Source organism: Sceloporus occidentalis, unplaced genomic scaffold, assembly GCF_023333645.1.
Source record: "Sceloporus occidentalis isolate IW3139 unplaced genomic scaffold, rSceOcc1.0.p SCAF_27, whole genome shotgun sequence".
Taxonomy (NCBI): Eukaryota; Metazoa; Chordata; class Lepidosauria; order Squamata; family Phrynosomatidae; genus Sceloporus; species Sceloporus occidentalis.
The window spans coordinates 8,294,154-8,315,355 of NW_028317007.1; the positions used below are offsets into that span (position 1 = coordinate 8,294,154).

Here is a 21,202-nt window from a genome sequence, read left to right on the forward strand (position 1 = left end):
TGAAGCCAGGAAACAACTCTCTTGTAAACTCCCATGTCAACTCTCCCTTTAGTGATGGGTACAATGTTAAAGGCATGTTTATTTATGCTAGTAAATGCAAAACCCAAAACAGAGTAATGGGGACCTCACTTCGTGTTTGGGGACCTTGGTAGAGCAAAAGTTACTTGGTGTTTTCCCACCTCCTGCACGCTGATAAACTATTTCATAATGTCCTGTCTGCATATTGTTTACAACATCTCATATGGAACACATTGTCAATTGGGAATGGTTCTGAAAGCAAAAACACTCATTTGTTGAAGTACTAGTTATTTATTTCCACTGGGGGGGAAAAGAAAGGTTTTTGTTAAGGTGACTCCAAGCATCAGAATGTTTCATGTGATATTTGAATATATTTATATTAATATCAACAAAATAGTTAATTTATAAATCAAAACTGATGTGAATATTAGGCAAACATATTCTGCTGGTGGTCTCTAATTAACCCCTGTACTTGATACAGATGGGTTTAATTCAAAAGAATGTAACCATAATATTTTGTGATTTTAATATACGCAAGAAGCATTGCTAAAATAAGCTAGAAATTATAGACCAAATTCTAAAACAGGACTTGCAACCTTAAACTCCATGTGATACGCATTTTTAGTATATTTCTAGTAAAGTCATTATACCCCTTTTGCAAACAAGTGCTTAGAGAAATGTAAACCATTCATGGATGTATGAGTTTTGTTTTGATTTTTAGACGTTGATAAATCTTATTTCCCCAACCATTGAATACAAGACATTGTGAATGGTCTTTTCTTTAAGACAGAAAGTGACCGCAGTCCCTATGAAACAAACTCCATATGCATAGCCCTTCTTGCTGGAGAAACCTGTCAATATTACCCTTTAGTGAATAGTGAAACATAGGAGTTGAAATCCATAGTAATTAAGATTGAAAAAAGTCCCAAGTCCAAACCTACCACCTATTCTTCCTGCTTTTGAACAAAAAGGCAAAAAAACCCTAAAACAATTATGCTATTTTGGGGGGATTTTGCCACTCCAAAAGGCAATCAGGTTTCTCCTTGGATCAATAAGCTCTGAAATATTAAATGTTTATTTAATCATTTATTCTAAAAAAAAAAAAAAAAAAAAAAAAAGCCTTTTGAAGGCATCCAGTGTAGTTGATAGCACCACATCTTTTGGTAGTGAAATCCATACCTTTATTGCCCTTACCGCAAAAAATCCATTCTTTAGTTACGTATGAAATCTTTGCTCTTCCAGTCTCAGAGGATAGCCTCTTGATCTTTGTACATTTTTGTTAATGAATGGGTCGCTGGATGGTCCTTTTATATTTTTATATTATTAATAGAATGTTAGACTATCCCCTCTAAGACACTGTTTTTCTAGTGTGTCTAGAACTCTTTGTCTTTGCTTTGCAGTAATTGAAAGCCATAGCTCTCAAACATAGAACATTTTCAAATTTTGTGATGTCATTCTAAAGTTAATTGCTCTTCTTCCACCTATGTCTGAACCAAACTACTGTCTGCATTTCAGAGTAATTGAGTTTACTCTGCAGATATTTTCATTTTGGTGTGGCTGTCCTGATTTGGGATTCATTATCTGCCATCCTGTGCTGATTTATAGGGCCCTTGTTGAAGTCATAGTATAATGCTGCCAGTAGTGTTTACTAGTACACAGCACATTCGGCTTGTTGTCATATCAGCCGACTTCTCCATCTAAAGAAAACACCCCACACGAGATGCTGAAGATTATGGGGCTGATTGATATTTTTATGCACATTTATTAGAAAGTTAGTTTTAATACACCCCATGGCCTGCCTAATAATCATCAAGGGTGACAAAGAAAACTAAATGCAAGTTGTGGCTATGCTAGGAACTCTTAGCACCACTTCCCTGTTTCTTTTTATTAGTGCATACCAACCAACACAAAGGTTCCTTACAGATGATCCTCCACCAGCGTTTAGCTGAACAAAGGCTATCAAACGACAACTGTACAGCTATTATTTGGCTAACCCCGAGAGACAACTATAAAGAAACATTAAGATACTCCATAAATGTACAAAAGAGGCATATAAATCAGAGAATGTTTTTCAACTAAAACATTTTACCAGAAACAATATATTATATAGGTGAGAACGTAAAAAAAACAAAATACTATATTCTTAACGCAAATTGGGTATACAGCTTAATGACATTTTCTGGGAATTAAAAAATGGTAAAATGTATGTATCTTCATCAGGTAAAGCTTAACCATAACCAACCAACACTTAAAACTTACAGGAACAAGGAAACCATTGGGCAAAACCTTCTCTTTATTCGTAAGCGTAAGTTTGTTCTCTATAATAAAATACATGCAAGCTGTGGGCACAGAATAAAGATATAAAAACACTGACTACTAAAAACTTGTCATGTTAATGTTATACCACTTTTAATAATTGTGAAATAACATACTGAACTTGTAGACCTACAATAAGGGTAATATTTCCTTTCACCACGGGAAAAAGAATTATTGATCTCAAACAAAAAGAGTAGAATCAAAGCCCATGCAGTCTTTTCTTTGGAAACCAAAAGGAAGCCGGTACCAGTGACTAGCACCACTGTGTGTTAATGAAGCCTTTAGTGTGCAGAAACAATGGAAATCCTGAATTAGGTTACAATCCAATTGTATTTATTTGCAGGTAATACATATCAACTTAAATTTGTCTACTGACAAGGGGACCTGGTAATTAATCATGAGGTTTAAAGCGGCATTGTTCAAAATATGCTCATGGGTTATAATGAATTTGTGGGTAACAAGGGAAAAAAATCATGCCTTGTAAATGCTGCTTATGTTCACACAAACACTGTTTGTCTTAATAGACCATACATTAGATATATAATTTAATTCAGCATATACAGTAAACATAGCCGTCCTTCCTCCACCCTTTATAAAACATTACATAGAAGGAAAATGGGTCAGGTGCATGCAGGGAAACATACTCTAGCCTAATGTTAGTACACACCTGTTACGAAAAAGTATTTTGTAAATCTGTTACTTAAAAAGAGAAGACATGTATGAACACACTGGCAGTAATTCACAAGGTGTAGGCACTGAAAGGCATTGGATATACAGGCTGCACAAAGTCAGGAGTACACCTTAAGGCCCTGAACAGGCAAGAAATAAATACGACAAGCATTTTGCAGCCAAAGACGAGTGTGCGTGTGTATTGCATGATGTTGCCCCCTAACTTAGTGAGCTGGCAACAAGAGTTTGGTGCCAGTCAATGACCTCACAGATACTCATTTTGCTATAGTTGTTTAGGGAAAGTAAAGAATAGCTTCCTCAAATTGTGGCGTAGAATTCTCCAAGCTCAGATACTGCTAACTCATGGTATAATTTGGATATTAACTTTTCAACATCATAGGAATATCTATACCTTATTATTGCTATTATTATAGAAAAGAGATGCTATTTGGAGTACAGGTTGAAGACCTGAGAAATGCTGAATTCTACCAACTACTTATAGGAAGTCAGATGTGAAAGGAAACCCACCATATAGCACTGAGGAATATGATGGCACTATGTAAATCAATTAATAATGCAGAGTGAAATGTATTTTGCACCGAATATCGGTTTTTATTTTTCTCATCAAATGACAGATCTGCTTTAAGATCCACAAGTTCAGGAACAAAAGTGATACTTTAAACATCCTTACAGGAAACATCAACTGGTTCTGGAAGGATCATCACTACACTTCCAAGTAGGCCAGTCTAAGTGGGACTGGCCCTATTTGAAGAATTTTGGATCACAACAGGGGGCAATTGCCCCCCCCCACCCCCAGACCAGCCAGACTCTGTCTCTAATTAAGACAACATTAAAAATGAGGTAATGCTTTGTAAGCAATAGTGCTTCTTATTAGGTTAGGAGTTTAAATAATTAAAAACTCAAACTATAATTGCGTTTTCAATGAAAATAACTACTTTTGTTATTGTCACACAATGTGCCTCATTATTTTACATTTTGCTTTTTGTTGCTGTAATGATGGACCTTTTTTAAACCCAAAGCTGTGAATTATTTAAGAGGCAGTAATGGCAAACATGCAGTTGGCACATATGAAAGCAATTACATGCAGTTTTCCATGTGATTTTTGAATACATCACTTATTTTGTCATTCATTACAAATATACCAACCCCTGTTAGTTCTCTCAATACCCACTGATGTAAAATGAGGGTTACACTTTTATAGCATGCCAAACCCAAAATTCAATCATTTAACATAACTGATTTCTCACAACCCATGAAGGTAGTACGAAATTGCTTAGATGGCATGTTAGGGTTATCTACTTAATTGTTTAGGAAGTAATGTCCACTTAAAAAGGGACAACATTTTTAAACATTCCCCTGTTATGTGAAACAAGCCCTAAAGAAAGCTTTCAGGATATTTTTTTTAAACAAGTACCTGTAAGAACTTAAACTTTTTAGCCCTGCCATAACTAAGGTCATATTGCCTGGAACTTTTTTTTTTTTAGGTTTTACCATATGCTTCTTGACCCATACGGCTTTATTTCATCCATTTGTACACGCATCGTCCAATAAACCATGCGTCACTAGATAATGTTACAAATCACAGCCGTTTTTGTGGTCCATTATTGTCCCACATAATGGAACAGAAAAGTAGGTATCCCAGTTTCTGAAAAGCCCTGACACTCTTAAATTTATTATACACATGTAGATTTGCCCATGCGAGCAGTAATAAACGTATCCCAGAATAGGCACACATAAGATGGGGTCAAATCCCTTAGATATCCCTTAGAGATGTACTTTTTTTGCACCTCTGGTGCATTTGCTTTGAGGACAACCAGTCCCAATACCATCATTTTTATCCTGGCTGACAGTCATGGAAGCTGTAGATCACAAAAGCTCGTCCACCATTTTTTTCCCCCTTTCTTTTTTGTGTTTATTTATACTAAATATGATTGTGATATTAAAAAAAAACTATATGGGGAAGGTGGTACTTGTGATATCAAAAACCTCCATCCCCCACATGTTAGCAGGGAACAGACATTTTTCCTGCATTCTGGACAGATGATCCAACATATCAACTGCTAATATGCAGCCATGTTTATTTTTCATATGTACCGTGTTGGTCACATTCAGAGCCTCCATGTTTAGTATACACCAATCAGCCATAACATCATGACCACCTGCCTAACTTTGCATAAGTCCCCTTTTTGCCGCCAAAACAGCCCTGACCCATCGAGGCATTCTCCACTAGACCTCTGAAGGTGTGCTGTGGTATCCCGCACCAAGATGTTAACAGATCCTTTAGTCAAGACAGATCACAGTTTGGGTCAGGAAGTAAAGAAATGTGTGTAGCTCTATGGGGAAAACTGAGTAGATCTAGATTTCATTTGTCTAAGTCTAAAATATTTAACATTTTTAATGCGGACATTTGTTAGATACACGAAAAATAAGAGCTGTGTATGAATAAGCAAGCAAATATATGGAGGGTTTCCTGCATTAGGATTTCTACAATGTTAATTTCTATCACACTGTTTCGGAAACTGACTGGCATGGAAGTCTAAAACAAGACCAGATCGTATTTTTTTTTTCTGTAATTCTTCCAAAAAACCCCCCAAAAACAAGTAATGTATGTATTTTAGATTATTAAAAATACCTGTGGTATAATGGACATTTTCTTCCTGAGATCATGTAGACCAAGTTCTGACGTCAAAATTCTATCAATCCAAATTTTTCCTTCAGGTTCAGCCAGACGGAATAGGGCGGCAATCAAAGAACTCTTTCCTGCACCAGTGCGTCCTACTATTCCAACCTGTCAAACGCAAGCGAAAAATTATTATGGGAAATTTTCCTATGCAAGACTGAGATTTGTTCAAACATACAGGGTATTATGCAGTTGGGAAGTCTGTCTTGTTAAGCTTTCAGAAAGGGAAATATCTACCTGTTACACTTTTGAACTGTTCACTTCAGGTCATTCCTGAATAAAACACCTGCTGCCACATCGTCCACTTTCTCAAAGCCGGATATACAAAACTAGGCATATGTAAGTTGGTGACAGTTAACTATATTTCTGTTTTCTACCCGTTGTAACTTGAAACTACACTATATGGACAAAAGCATTAGGACCCCTGACCATTACACCAACAAGGACTTTGATGACATCAGATTCTAAATACATAGACATCGATATGTAGTTGGTCCCACCCTTTGCAGCTATAACAGATACCACTCTTCTGGGAAGGATTTCCACAAGGTTTTGGAGTGTTTCTGTGGGATTTTTTTCTATTCCTCCAGAAGAGCATTTGTGAGGTCAGGCACTGATGTTGGATGAGAAGACCTGGCTTGCAATCTCTGTTCTAGTACATCCCAAAGATGTTCAAAGGCAATCAGTGCTCAAGCTCTTTTGCCTGGTTACAATGAGTTTTAGCTGTGATCCCACTTAAATATTAAATTGTCAAAAATATAACAGATGGGATGGTAACACTTAGAATGAGAAACAAAAATATATATATTTTTTTTATCTCTTTGCCAATCTCTGAATCATACTGAAGTTTTCAGACACCCCATGAAAAAAATGCAAAATGAAGAATTCCCCTCATGTAATTACACATTAATGTTTTCAACCTAACAAAATGTTGCTACTAATCACTTTAAGTATATGGTTTACTATTACCTAAATGCATTACACACAAGTTTAACCCTGCTAAATAATAAAACAAATAACTCAAAAGCATTTCAGTTCTTCTAAAAACTAATTAGAGGTAAAAAAATGCAGAATGAATTCCATCTGTAGGACACTTATTGTTTCCACATCAACACAGACTAAATCCAGAGTTACCTTTCATTGCCAAAAAACACAATTTCTTCATTATTATAGTTTTAGTTTGCTTTTTCAATCTCGTTATTCAGAATATTTGAAAAGCCAATGAGTTTTAATATATTCAGTGTAACCTGATGTGTATTCTGCAATTATTTATGTGGAATCATCCACTCTTTAAAGCTGTTATGCCATCATCCAGGTCTTTGGGACTTTTACTTTTCGCATAGAAAAATGTAAGCGTTTCGGGCATGTGCATCCACAAGATTTGTAAGCTTTGAGCATGCGGGGAAGAGAGGAGATGAGACCAGTCAGAAATCAGAATGCGGTAAGGCTTCCATGACTCTTTTTATAGCATTAAATGACAATGGGCTTTATTCACTGAACAGAGAGTTGTCAGAAGGGTTTGCGAGAGAGTTGCAGAAAGAGCATCGCTAGCCCTGTATAAAGTATAATTACATGTTAAATTTCTTCATAGTGTCCTCAAACATTGAATTATTCATTGTACGGGGCCAGCTCAGTCCTTGTTGGATGAACCTGCTTGTGGTGGTGCTTCATAATGACTCTTGGTGAATAAGATTTGACCCCATTAATCCAGCAATACAAATACTATTTGACATTTTATTATGAAAGGGATAGCCTACTGGAGAAAAGTTTATGTAACTATTCAACAAATTCTACACAACTAACCATAAGCCACCTTATGACCAGCCCTGTCTACATGAGCTCAAGGAAAGCATGTACAAAGGTACATGCTAATGCCTACATCAAGGGTGCCAACATGTTTGAGGTATCATTTTTTATATACTGATGGCTAATATATGTACTCATAAAGGATACTGCCTGTAAGTATTGTTCTGTGCGAGAGAATATATATTATCATTATGCTTCCTGCCTCTCCACACAAGGGAGACCGTTGGGTGTTGGGAAAAGAAAAAGAAAAACAAACAGCATTGGGAAGCCGAAGTGGGTTTCCACTATACAGGGACAGAAATATGCTGTGTATTTGGAATTAAAAAATGTGCACCTTTTCTTTCGGTCTGATTAAAGCAGTCAAGTGCCTTAAAACCAGTGGTCCATCTAAGCTGTATGCAAAATTGACATTTTCAAATGCAATCATGCCACTGTTGGGCCAGTCCGGGGATGGCCTCTTCCTAGACTCCCATTCAGCTTCTTTCTCAAGTTGAGTGTATTCCATGACTCTTTCGACAGAGATCATCTACATAAGAAATAATAAGGACAACATAATTTATATATATTATATACACACACATATATACATATGTGCTGCCAGTGGTGGATTCAAAAGAGAAGCGAGTGCAATAACACAACAACATTCTGGTTCTATTGTCACTGTAAAAGCTGGTAATACTATATAGCCAGATGCATCACTATTTAAGAACTAATTTTACCAGATTTTCAACTTCAGCACTCTGTCTGACACCCCACTGGAACGTTCCCATAATTGTAATTGCATAAGACAAAGCCAACCCGACCTGTCCCGCATCAAGACCTGCAAAAATTAAAAAAAATAAAAAAGTTTGCATGCATATCATGTTGTGCCAGAAAATAAAACAATTTATTTAAACAATCTGAAATTCAGAATGTCACAAAGGTGGCATTTTCATTGTGCTGTGTCCACTAGACGTGGGATAGCTGAACTGCAACAATTGGATGTCTGAAATATGTTATTTTACATATAACCTAACTGCCATATTGTGAATAGTGTTTAAGTTGAATTGAAACAGCAACAGGGGAAGGAGAAGAAAGCAAATTAAGTTTATGTTGTCTAGCAGAGGGGCACATACTGCACAAACACACATCTCTATAGCCTCACAACCTTCACAAAAGCTGGAAGTCTGGTGGGCTAATCTGGATTCGAATGCCAGGGGAATGCTACATATCAGAATGCATAGTGGTTACTGTGGAAGAGAGATAATGGTCTGAGGCTGGTTTTCAGGGTTTGGGCACCTTAGTTCCAGTATACAAAAGACATGTTAAACAATGCTATGCTCCCAACATTGTGGGAACAGTTTGGGGAAGACCCTTTTCTATTCCAGCATGACCGTGCCCCAGTGTACAAAGCAAGGTCCATACAGACATGGTTTCACAAGTTTGGTGTGAAGAAACTAGAGTGGCCTGCACAGAGCCCTAACCTTAACCCCACTGAACACCTTTATTGTGAATTAGAATGCCAATGGTGAGCCAAGCCTTGTCATCCAACATCAGTGCCTGACCTCACAAATGCTCTTTTGGCTGAATGGGTGCAAATTCTCACAGAAACACTCCAGAATCTTGTAGAAAGCCTTCCCAAAAGAGTGGAGGTTGTTACAGCCGCAAAGGACAAGGGGCTCATATTAATGCCCACGGTTTTGGCACATATAGGCGTGATGGTCAGGTGTCCAGTAACAACACATTAAAGGCAGAGTTTATTGAACTCTTTCACTTCTTGTTGACACGGGGAATTGATCTTAGCAATCATAAAATTCTGCTAAAATCCTGGGCTTGGAGCACGTAACGTTCAGCTTTAACCCTGAACTTCTGACAAATATTTCCTAATAATGTATCATAATAAAGTCATGTGTTACTCATAACAACGCTTTACAACAACTATTGCAATTTAAAGTCATCAATGAGTTGGTTTATCAATGCTATGAAAAAAATTCCCAAAAGGGAATACAAACCATCAAGTGCAAATATCATGCAAGAAGATGACTAACGGGTTCACCAAGAGAGCTGTAGTAACTCCCAGAGATCACCCACATGTAGCCTCTTCTTGTCCCCGGAATCACTTCCAGCACCAGCCAGCATGCGCACCTTGGAACCCTGCTATGTGTACCCAATAAGTAGACACAACTACCTTGAACTGAGTACAGCAGGAATGAACAGTTTATTGATGTAAAACATAGACTGATATAGCCAAAGAACTTAATTAACATAAATCAACATTGATAAACAGGTACATGTAGACAACCCAACCTTTAATCCCCTTTAGCTACTGAATATCCCCCTGGTAGCCATCCTGTTAATTGGGATTAGTTTAACAATGGAGTTCCTGCCTGTTTGGCAGCCAGGCTGGAGCCATCTCTGAGTACCTTGGGCCCCTGTATGACAGCTCATTCTGTCACAATGACAAAGCATGGTTTGGTCAAAACTAGTTTTCCGCCTCTCAGTGTTTGACTCCCGAATCCTCCAGGTCACAGGAGTGGGGGTTCTAACATGCCCCAATCCCCATCCATGTCCCCCCTAAATGGGTGTGTGCCCAGCAAAGTCAGAGGCACCTGATACCAACGGCAGTGGGACATCCTGGCCACATCGCGAAAGAGGTGCTCCAGGTAGCCGGAACCTAAAAGTACCCAGGTATGGTCATGTCTCATAATTCCATGCCCCAAATAATTACCATATGTACTCACTTTTAGCAAGAATTAAAGACCCAAAAGCGATGGCTATAACAAACAAGGCACAGATGGCATCCAGACGCACTGCAAGCCAGCGGGATGTCGTCAGAAACAAAAACCAGGCTTCTAAAAAAAATACAAAAAAAAATAAAAAAAAAAAAGGTTGTACATGTTAACGAATAGAAAAGGGAGCAAGCACAAACTAAGCATCCATTTATTTTCTTACGAAAAATAATGATTTAGATGATAGTTAACTTGAACAAATGGATGTCATCTGTATTTCATATGCATCTGTATTTCAAAGGCCTTAGTGTTTATATTCATAGAATCACGCCCTTTGGAACAATAAAACAAAATAATAATTTTAAAAATAATTATATTGGATGTTAGCGTTTATTTATATGTGAAAGTTCCAGAAATAAGTAGCCCAGCAGATTTTATAATTTAAAATGGTTTAAGACAGAACAAAGTAATCCGGATAAAAATAGCTGAAAGGGCTTATTTTACATGAAAATCTAGAACTTGACGGCAGAGAAAAGCAACTGATGTTGGTTCAAACCTTAAACACTCTTTGGTCTTGCATTAGTTTCAAGACAGCCATATTCTTATCCCATTCATGTTTAAAGGCCCCTCACTGAATTACCCTCTACTATGTCTGCTGGGAGGTTATTCCACTTAACTACCACCCTCTCAAAGTGGGAAAAAAAAAAAAAAAGAAAAAGATACTGATATTTTAAAACACACGTTATTATATCTGGCATTGTTCAAACTACAAAGGCAATGTTAAGCAGAATTTCCTCTTAATAGTACATTGGCACCTAGAGATCAAATCTGAAAACAAATCTTCAACCATAGCTTATAAAAGATCATCAAATAGTAATTGATTTTCCTGTGGTAACCACAAAATAAAAACGAGAAACCAAAAAAGTATGTGCACCTAAAAGTTCTCTGCTTATTGTGGATCTTTTTTGCACTAATAAGAGCTTAATGCCATTTTTTTTTTTTTTTATTACCAATTAGTTTCATTAGGATTTTTTTTTTACGCTTTTGGTTGACATGTTTATGTTCTGGAAAATATATCGAAGCCTTATAGTAAATAGTGAATAGACACCTGTGTCTTTTGTAAAGAGGGGGGTTTGCAGGATATTTGGAATTTTCAACTCTCTGATGTCACTATACATTTGCACTTCCATTGACGAGTTGAACTCTTAGAATGCATAGGTAATGCAGGTGATTTCTTAAAATTCACCTCACTAATTTAAACATTATACAGGGCCAGATCTCCCTTTCCACTGAGGGTTTGCTCTTCCATGTCTAGTGGTATACGGTAGTTGATCCCATTATCTCAAATGTTCTCTTGAATGTTAAATGCAATGATTTTTAAGTCATAACAATCCAATGTCAAGGCCCCGATGTTCAAGCTTTTTAACAATCACTTTTATAGTTAACCCCAAATGTCTGGCTACATGGAATAAAAATTAGCTTTATATGCCCTAAGAGGAATCGGGTCTATTCACTAAAAGTCAAGGCATTACGATGGCGCACAAAAACAAAAAAATGGTTGGGCTGCTCACACACTCAACAATACTCCCTGATATGTCACATAATATTAAGGTACAGCATTCTGGAACTGAACAGACAGCAATCTGGTTGAGCATGCATGTGTGCAGTGCCTAGACAGCCATATTGGAATGCCATAAGAACCAGCACCATTTAGGTAATAATGAAGTCTTACGGTTGCGCAATGTATTTGTGTGTAATTTAAGTTTGTATGACAGCTTGACTAAGCCCATTCGGATGGAATGGAGTCCACCGATGTACCGAGAAATTAAAATAAAGGACTATAAATAATAGATATAGTTACAAATCAATGTAACAAGGTGGACACACCTGAGTGAAGATCTTGTTGGGCATCAAATAATTCCTGGAAACGCTGTTCTGCTTTAAAGGCTCGTATGGTCCATAGACCTTGGAGGGAAGATGACAAGTGGGAAAACACTGGACTTCGAGCTGGAAAGAAAAATAAATAAATAATATTATTATTATTATTATTAATAATAATATTTTACTAACCATAATGAGATGTTCCACAATGCATTTTAATTTATAGTTGGGTGAAATAGAAAGTACACCTTTTTTAATTTTATGGTTTTACATATCAGGACATAATCATCTGTTCCTTAGGACGTCTAAAAACATTAGGTAAATGCAACCTCAGATGAACAACGAATAACATATTACACCATGTCATGATTTATTCAACACAAATAAAGCTAAAATGCAGAAGCCATGTGTGAAAAACTAAGTACACCCTTACTGCTTCCATAGGAATTAAGATGCTAAGCAGCAGACAGGTTCTGCTAATCAAATGCCCTTGATTATAATTGATCACTACTAATTGTCAGCACACCAAAGTTTTAGCAGTTTGCTGGTCTGGAACATCCAGGTGTGTGTTACCACAATGCCAAGGAGGAAAGACATCAGCAATGACCTTAGAGAAGCAATTGTTGCTGCACATCAATCTAGGAAAGGGTTACAATGGAATTTTCAAACAATTCAAAGTCCATCATTCTACAGTGAGAAAGATTATTCAGAAGTGGAAAACATTTAAGACAGTTGCCAATCTTCTCAGGAATGTCACACCAAATTCACCCCAAATGTCAGATCATGCAATCCTCAGAGAAATTGCAAAAAACTCAAGAGTTACTTCTCAGGCTCTAGAGACCATGGCATATTAAATGTTAAAGTTCATGACTTGTTTGGAAGGGTTGCCAGGAGAAATCATCTTCTCTCCAAAAATAATATGGCAGCGTGGCTTAGATTTGCAAAGTTGCATCTGAACAAGACTTCTGAATTAATGTCCTTTGGACAGACGAGACCAAAGTGAAGATGCTTAGTCATAATGCACAGTGCCAAGTTTGGCGAAAACCAGACAGTACAAACACCCGATACAAACTGTCAAGCATTGTGGTGGAGGGGTGATGATTTGGGCTTGTTTTGCACCCACAGGACCTGGGAACCTTGCAGTCATTGAGAATGAATTCCTCAATACCAAAGTATGTTTAGAGTAAAATGTAACAAGGCAATAATCTCAAGCACACCAGCAAATCCACAACAGAATGGCTGAAAAAGAAAAGAATCAAGGTGTTGCAATGGCCCAGTGAAACTTAAGACCTGAAATGCTGTGGTGGGACCCTAAGAAAGCTGTGCATAAACAAATGCCGGCAAACCTCAATGAACTGAAACAATGTTGCAAAGAAGCGTGGGCCAATATGACAGACTGATAAAGTCATAAAGAAAACGATTACTTCAAGTTAGTGCTGTTAGAAGTGGTTCCACAAGATGTTGAATCATAGTTTTTCCACACATGGCTTCTCCATTTTGGCTCTCTTTTTGTTGAATAAATCATGACAAGGTGTAATACGTCATGTGTTGTTGTTAATCCGAGGTTGTATTTACCTAAGTTTTAGACCTGCTAAGAAACAGGTGATTGTTATTTCTTGATATGTAAGCCCATAGTATTCAAAGAGGGTGCATTTTTTCACATGTATTTTAGATATCTTTTTCATTGTGCATTGTAAATATCTGTAAAACTAAAGCTATAACAACTATCTTGAAACTCATGCTCTTACGGCAATCAACACAGCTAGTCAAATCTTAAAATTGTGTTTACTTTACTACATACACACATATAATTGTTCATACTGTATGACAATTCCTTTAGAGAACAAATGCTTAATTTCCCAAATATTTAACAATTCAGTAAAACACATAATTGGGTTTCAGATTAAAAAAAAATAAAAAATATGCATGTAATAGAAATCCACTCTAATATTATACTAGTTTTTTTTTTTGAACTGCACATTCCTGATTGGTGTAGGCACCGATTAGTTATGCAGGTTTTGCCAATTTACAGAGATCTCATTGACTATAGTCTGAAAATAGTTCTGAAGCAATGATATGTAAAAAAGAAGTGAATATGTATAGCTATAATGTTTTTATTTTTAGAAAATTCATAATTGGAGTAAATGATGATCTCCAATAATTAGTCATACGTTAATGTGATATTTGTTTTGGGATTGCGGTCATTTTTTCATATCCCTATCAATGGGCTGTTCATTTACGATCAGAGTGCAAGATAACAGATTAAGGGAGCAAAAAAAGACCCTAAAATGGCAGCACCATTCATGGAGTATGCTGCCATTTCTTTTTAACAAGTGTACGCTACGCTTAGAGAACATTTACCAGACCCCAGCTGTAAATTAACTTAGGAGTAATTACTCCCAGTGTTCTTTGTTATAGGCTGACATGATTGTTGCTACAGCGCACCAACATCACATTTAAAATGCAAGCCTTTTTTCTGGTAATTTACTGATAAGCGGGCATTATTTTTATAGCAATTGTGAAGTTTGAGAAATCTGTCACATGTGGTTAAATGGTTGTTGAATTTGAGGCGAGAACAGCAATTCATAATATTCTGAGTGTGTCCTTATTGTGAGTGATGTTCATTCTCCCACATTAATGGCATATAAAAAGACACCAAATGGCTGTGCCTATCAGCAGGTATGACAGATGTACAAAAGGTGCATTATATAGCTCTTTCAAGCTACAGTAGCTCTCTCCCTTTCGTCTTTTATTCCCCTTTATTCAATGGTCACTTTCTCATAGAAAATAAATGTCACCTAACATGATCTACACAACACAAGGCACGTCAATCATTTCCCTTTAAAGGATACCGAACATTATTTGTTGTTTAAAAGTGGACTCTGGTCACACCGTATAGAGCTCCATGTTATCTCTAATGTTATAAACCTTGTGCAAAAGATCTAATCAAATAAAAGTTATTAGATTGCACAGGATGTACACAAGCTCTTTAAAATAAACATGTTTAAACCCAAATAGCTATAGTATATTAAAGTAGAATTCCCACTATCCTTTGTAGTTGGGGAGCTGCCACTGGTAACTACCAATTTGCACAGGACAACCCCAGCCTTATTTTTGTTTAATCTATATAGGAGTCCACTTTGCATGGATTACAGTGTGTTTTACTGCATGTAAATAAGCCCAATTATTCTTTAGTTACTGGAGTTAAAAAGTACTGCGAAAAGGGAGCATACCTCAATATGCTTCTCGTACATGATCAGCAGAACTCCTATTTTAGTCAACACGTGCTGAATGTCCATTAAAATCAATGAGAGGGGCAACAGCCAATCACATGTATGTTTTCTGAACACTTGCTGATTTAGATCTAATGTCGATGAGAATGCTACTGAGCATGTTACTAATAATTCCTGGATCCAGAAGAGGCCACCACAAGATTACTAAAATGTGATTGTATAACAAAAAAAAAAAACTAAACAGTGCATGCTCCAATATGCATTTAGTAAAATACACTGAAGTCTATGCATAATGAACTCAATACAACACAATTTTGGGGGGACCAGACTGTATATTAAAGGAAAACTTTGGTTGAGGTTTAATTGACTAACTACAGACTCAAATCACCCTCCCCATCCCTCTCACCACTGGATTACATCTGATATTGGAGAACAAAGACCAGGCATCAGTGGAGTAGAGATCCTTAATTTTGATCATGTTTGGCTAAGAAACCCCTGTCTACAACATTAGATATTCTGAGATATTCCCTTCTCGAAAAGTGCAACTTCTTGTGTGATATTTTTTGTTAGTTATGTGCCAAATGAGTACAGGGTATCAAACCCAGATTTTATTCCTTTGTGTTGTCTTCCCAAAATCTGTTTGTTAAGGGAAGGGGCATCTATTATTGTAAAAGGTTGGGGCTGCCCCAACCACCTTTGGATTTGTAAAGGAAAACCAGCTTGTGAGATGTTCTAGGTGGCACGTATCTCTACATAAAGAGACTTCGTTTTGCAGATCTGAAAGAGGACTCTTGTGGTGAGGGCCATTCATTTATGATGAAAATTGTCATATTCAGTTAATACACAGCTTCATCTCATTTGTTTTTTTAATGTCTCATAGCAAAGGAGTTATAAAAACACACGTACTTGTTGATTCAAGGCGTTTAATATCTCTGGATGTTTCGAGGAAATACCTCCTCAGAAAGAAGAATATAAGAACAAGAGGAAGTAGGGGAATTAAAATCCAAGGAATGACTGACACCGCTACCGCTATCACTCCTAAAATCTGGAGCAGCACCTGGAAAGAAGATTAGAAAAAAGTCACATATAAGATATGGTTAAATTATGTCAATTAAGAAATATTATCTAGGCATGAAATAAATTTTCAGCATTTATGCCATTCTTTGTACCTCAACTGCCCCTGTTTCTATTGTTTCAGCCCTGATGACTCTCCTCATCATTTTGGCTGAGGATCATGTGACACATTGGATCAAGTGGACCCCTTTTATTTAATTGTTACACGTCGATAAGCTGTTTATGTTCAGCTACATGAGCTGACGATTTTAAGTCATCAACCCAATGCTCACAAACAGGAATCACGGCTTTTATTTCCATATTTACCTTTTAAAACAAAAATTTTATGTCTTCAAATCCTACATGTAAAATTTTTACATTTTATATACCAGTACATTATATTATTTCAGCTCATAATATGCATGATTTGAACAGAACATGCCCTGTGAGCAGCTTAGCTGCATCAGGTTAAAACAAATAAATGCCAAAGAATGTTTATCCATATATAAAGCAATGCACTGTAACATGATGTTCAAGACCATCAACTGTCCACTATGGAGATGTGACCAATAAATACCCCAATAAGAAAGTAAAAAGAATCAAGTGCTATCTTTTAGTATCACTGAGTGCAGAGATGGCTTTATTTTGCCCCCGAGTGCCTCGATTAGCCCCTTGTTAACTTTTAATAGTACTTTTGTCATTCACATGCTGAGAATGACAAATTAGCACTGTGAATACAAGCAAAGAAAGCATTGAGGGTTTCTAACGGATTATCTGCCATATTGCTACTGTCTTTTGAGATCTTTTTCTGGACAAAGGTTTCAAGGAAAAGGAATCAGACAGCTGTTGACCTCATAATGTCTTTAGGTAGAACAACATAGCCCCTCACCCCCAAACGTAAATGGAAAACTGGGGTTTTCTATAAAAGTTTTACTGCCTGAACTGGTTTCACAAAACTAGTGTTACGTTTTTGCACACATAGAATTGATAACATCGGACACTGAGTAGGGGAGCTTTGTTCTAGAAGAACAGGGGCTAAGGTAGGACCTTTTTCGTATGCATCACATACAACAAAAAACTCCTAAGAATGTGGCTCTTTCAGTCTCGGGTCACCGGCACATAAAATGGTGTATTTAGGGAGTAATTGTTTCTACGTGGATGCAGACGCTAATTATATATTACAACTTGATAACTCTTATAAACAAACTGTGCCAAACAGGAAGTATCAGTTAAAAGAAGTTCCCTATTGTTTAATACCGGTATCACATGACGAAAAAACCATACGCGTTATCACAAAATATATCTGTCCACGGAAGGCCCTTTTATTTTCATAGTTCATTAGTGGGGCGTTTAAAGGAATGCTCGCAATCCCAAAAGAATAACCAGGACATTGAGTGAAAGCAGAATTCATGTAACAGAACGCCGAGGAAAACAAAATGACAAAAGTCATTGTTAAGACAAAATTCTTTCTACACACTTTCCCTGACATTTCCACACAATAAAATTCAAGGGTCAGTGATAATGAAACAAGGCAAGGCAGTTCCAGTCTTTTGCTTCTATGAAAGAGAATGACCTCAGCTATTATTTCCATCTTGGGCACTTTTTGTCCTTAATGTCCAGATGTAAGAGCCATTCTTTGAAATGAATGACTGGGGGACACCTCCTTTACATTTTCCTTCTCCATGGTGTTTTCACTTCATAAAGCTGCAGTCAATGCATTTTGTGTGTGGTGAGATGGAGGTGGGGGGGACACTGCAATCAGTGGTGGTCTGCACCACAGACATCATTGGTGGTTCAAGTAGTCCCAGGATTACGCTTTTGTGTGCAGTGAAAGAATCTGAAAAGTCAGTTCTTTAAAATTAGTCAAGCTGTTGATTTTAAGATAAAGGCTTTTTAGATCTGCTTTCTTTAAAGAAAGAGGATCTCTTTGTTCCTGAGAACAGATGCAGGAACAACAGGCATTTTGTACATGACCGTTCTCTTGTATTTATTTTTTATTTTATTTTATTTTTTTTAATTATTGTTCTTTAATTTAGGAAGTAAAAAATAGCAAATCTAAAGCAATTTATACAACCGATAAAAACAATTAGGAGGGTGTTAAAAAATTCCAGTGGAAAATAGTTATGTGAGGGCAAATGGTGGGAAGATTCCATTGGTTGTTATGGTGATTGGGCCAACTTGTCTCCACATCTAGCTAACCTTGGAAATTCTAGCTAAGTTAGAGATTATCTGAATACTAAAGAAATATTAATACAGTAACAGAAATAAAATAAGGAATACCAATATAAGGTATTCCTATGGAAATAAAGAACCTAGTCTACAGCAGTGTTTAATATTTGATAATGACATACCGGATGCAGAATTACATTTTCCACCTATTTACTTGGGAATTTAATTAGGCAACCCAAAGTCACACACGTTTTAGGTATTTTCAAAGCTTCCCAGCACGATTAGTGTGAATGAATAAACCATTCTGACCCGGCAGTCATTTTCCTTTCATGTATGGTATGTACTGTGATCATAACAGTGAACGCCCTAGTTTCTCACAGGTCGCAACTGAATATTGGTCCAGTTGGCAACCACCTTTTCCGCAGTTACTTCTGAAGTCTATTTACACATCTCATCTGAAGAAAGGTGCTAATTAAAGGGTCCACCCCTTCTTGGTCATCCAGTGATACTTGCAGAACTAGTGTGTGATAACCTTTATAAATAGGTATACCTAAACTAGGTGACCATCTTGGCTTGACTGTAAAATATTGTTTACAATATAAAAAACTAATTGACTCAAGAATAGCTACAGAGCATTTTTTTTTTGCTGAAAGTGTTAAATATACAAAAAATAAGGAAACTTCCATATAATGATCATCTGGTGGTTATGTATAAAAGTTCTACTTTTGTAACTGCCTGAACTGGTTTCACAAAACAACAGCGTTACATTTTTGCACACGTAGAATTGATAACACCAGGTATTGAGTAGGGGAGCTTTGTCCTAGAAGAACAGGGGCTAACCAAAAGGTAGGACCTTTTTTGTATGTATCACATACAACAAAACTCTTAAGAATGTGGCTCTTTTTCAGTTCCAGGTCACTTGCACGTAAAATTGTATGTTTAGGTGGTAATTGTTTCTACGTGGATGCAGACGCTTATTATATTACAACTTGATAACTCTTATAACAGACTCTTTGGTAGATTACACAAACTATGGCAAACGACAGTTAAAAGAAGTTCCCTATTGTTTAATACCAGCATCACGTGACACTATCACAAAATATATCTGTCCACGGAAGGCCCTTTTATTTTCATAGTTCATTAGTGGGGCGTTTAAAGGAATGCTCGCAGTCCCAAACGAATAACCAGGACATTGAGTGAAAGCAGAATTCATGTAACAGAACGCAGAGGAAAACAAAATGACAAAAGACAAAATTCTTTCTACACACTTTCCCTGACATTCCCACATTTTGGCACATCCACATGAATATTTAAACTCTCAATAATTACATTTTTGTGTAATAAAATACTATTTCAGACCTACACAAGTGCATGACAATAACCATGAATGGAGTGTTCCCCACAGAATGCAGAGTGATGTTATTGGAAGGAAGCTCTTTCCTTTTGATTTGCTATTATCCCATATCAAACCTCTCCAAAATGCTGAGCTTTGCTTTTAGGCAGGATTTGTATACTGACATGGGGGGGCGGGGGGAGAAACACTGCCAATACAGTGTATTCTCCAAGAGTTGAAAGTGACCCTAAGTCTACCTCCCAAAAATGCACTTCTTAAATGCAAATCCTCTCCAGAAAGGCTTCACTACAAAGAATGAGATGAACCAGTCACTGCATTGTTTATCAAGTTTCACTTGATTCTTCCTGACAACCATTTAAACAATGAATGTTGGGTTATATCCCTCAAAGAAACGGTGACAATGCTGGGGATCAGAGCCTTTATATTTGCTTAATACTCTTTAAAAGGGAGAAACTATTTCTTCCTGAAGGGATTAGAGGTCGTCTTATAGAAGACACCTGCAAACAAAAAGAACTTTATCATAATTGATATTGCTGTTGTAAGGAAAAAAAAAACAGATCTGAAATGATACAAGGATTCGGCATGTAGCACGACTTGGCACAGAGTACTGGCTGAGAAGGCTGATGTTCACACTGTTGCTATTTGGCCAATAAACAGTAAAGATAAATAGATTTGATAAATCTCAGTTGTCACTTCAGACAAAGCAATACAACAGCATTCAATGTTTGTACACATATCATAGGACTGTGTGGAAGGCTCCAGCATTGATCATGTAATACATTCTTAGATGCCATTGCATAATGAAATCACCAATGTTATTAAATAAAACAAAAATGCATGTTCCTATACACACACACACACACTTCTGAAAGCAAAGACTACAATGCGGATAAAGAAATTGACTCAGAAATAAAAGTTCTTTAAGATTTGTTGCCCTTTGCTTGGTCCAGACAAGAATGTCAACACTTTTTTTCCTTTTTTAGTGCAACATATCCATTTTCCAATTAAATTATAGTGCTTATTCATAAATCAGAAAAATTAATTTTTAGTCAACGAATTTCATTTTCTGTCCTTTTCAGTTCTGTCCCCATTCCTCCAATCAAAAGCTCCGCTATTCTGCGGAAGTTTGTCAGGAGGCCACAATAATGAAGAAAGATTTGCAGAGGAGAAGAGTTTCTCCATCTCTTTTTCAGTGAATCCGCATTATTCTGGCCTCTCTGTGCACTTCCCTAAAAGGGCAGAGTCATGGGGACAGCTCTTTTCCGGAAGTTCACGCGGAGGCCATGTCCATGGA

At 36.9% G+C, this 21,202-nt stretch overlaps 1 protein-coding gene across 1 annotated transcript in view; it reads right to left on the reverse strand.

Moving 5' to 3' along the window:
• The window catches only part of LOC149299898 (ATP-binding cassette sub-family C member 4-like), a 99,447-nt gene that overhangs the window by 15,783 nt on the left and 62,462 nt on the right, over nt 1-21,202 (reverse strand). Inside the window, exons 21-26 of the mRNA XM_089485851.1 lie at nt 16,239-16,389; nt 12,106-12,225; nt 10,231-10,341; nt 8,230-8,330; nt 7,845-8,036; nt 5,657-5,812 (exon numbers count right to left, since the gene is read on the reverse strand). Coding sequence (XP_089341977.1) covers nt 5,657-5,812; nt 7,845-8,036; nt 8,230-8,330; nt 10,231-10,341; nt 12,106-12,225; nt 16,239-16,389 — 831 coding nt within the window. The remainder of the gene's footprint in view (nt 1-5,656; nt 5,813-7,844; nt 8,037-8,229; nt 8,331-10,230; nt 10,342-12,105; nt 12,226-16,238; nt 16,390-21,202) is intronic.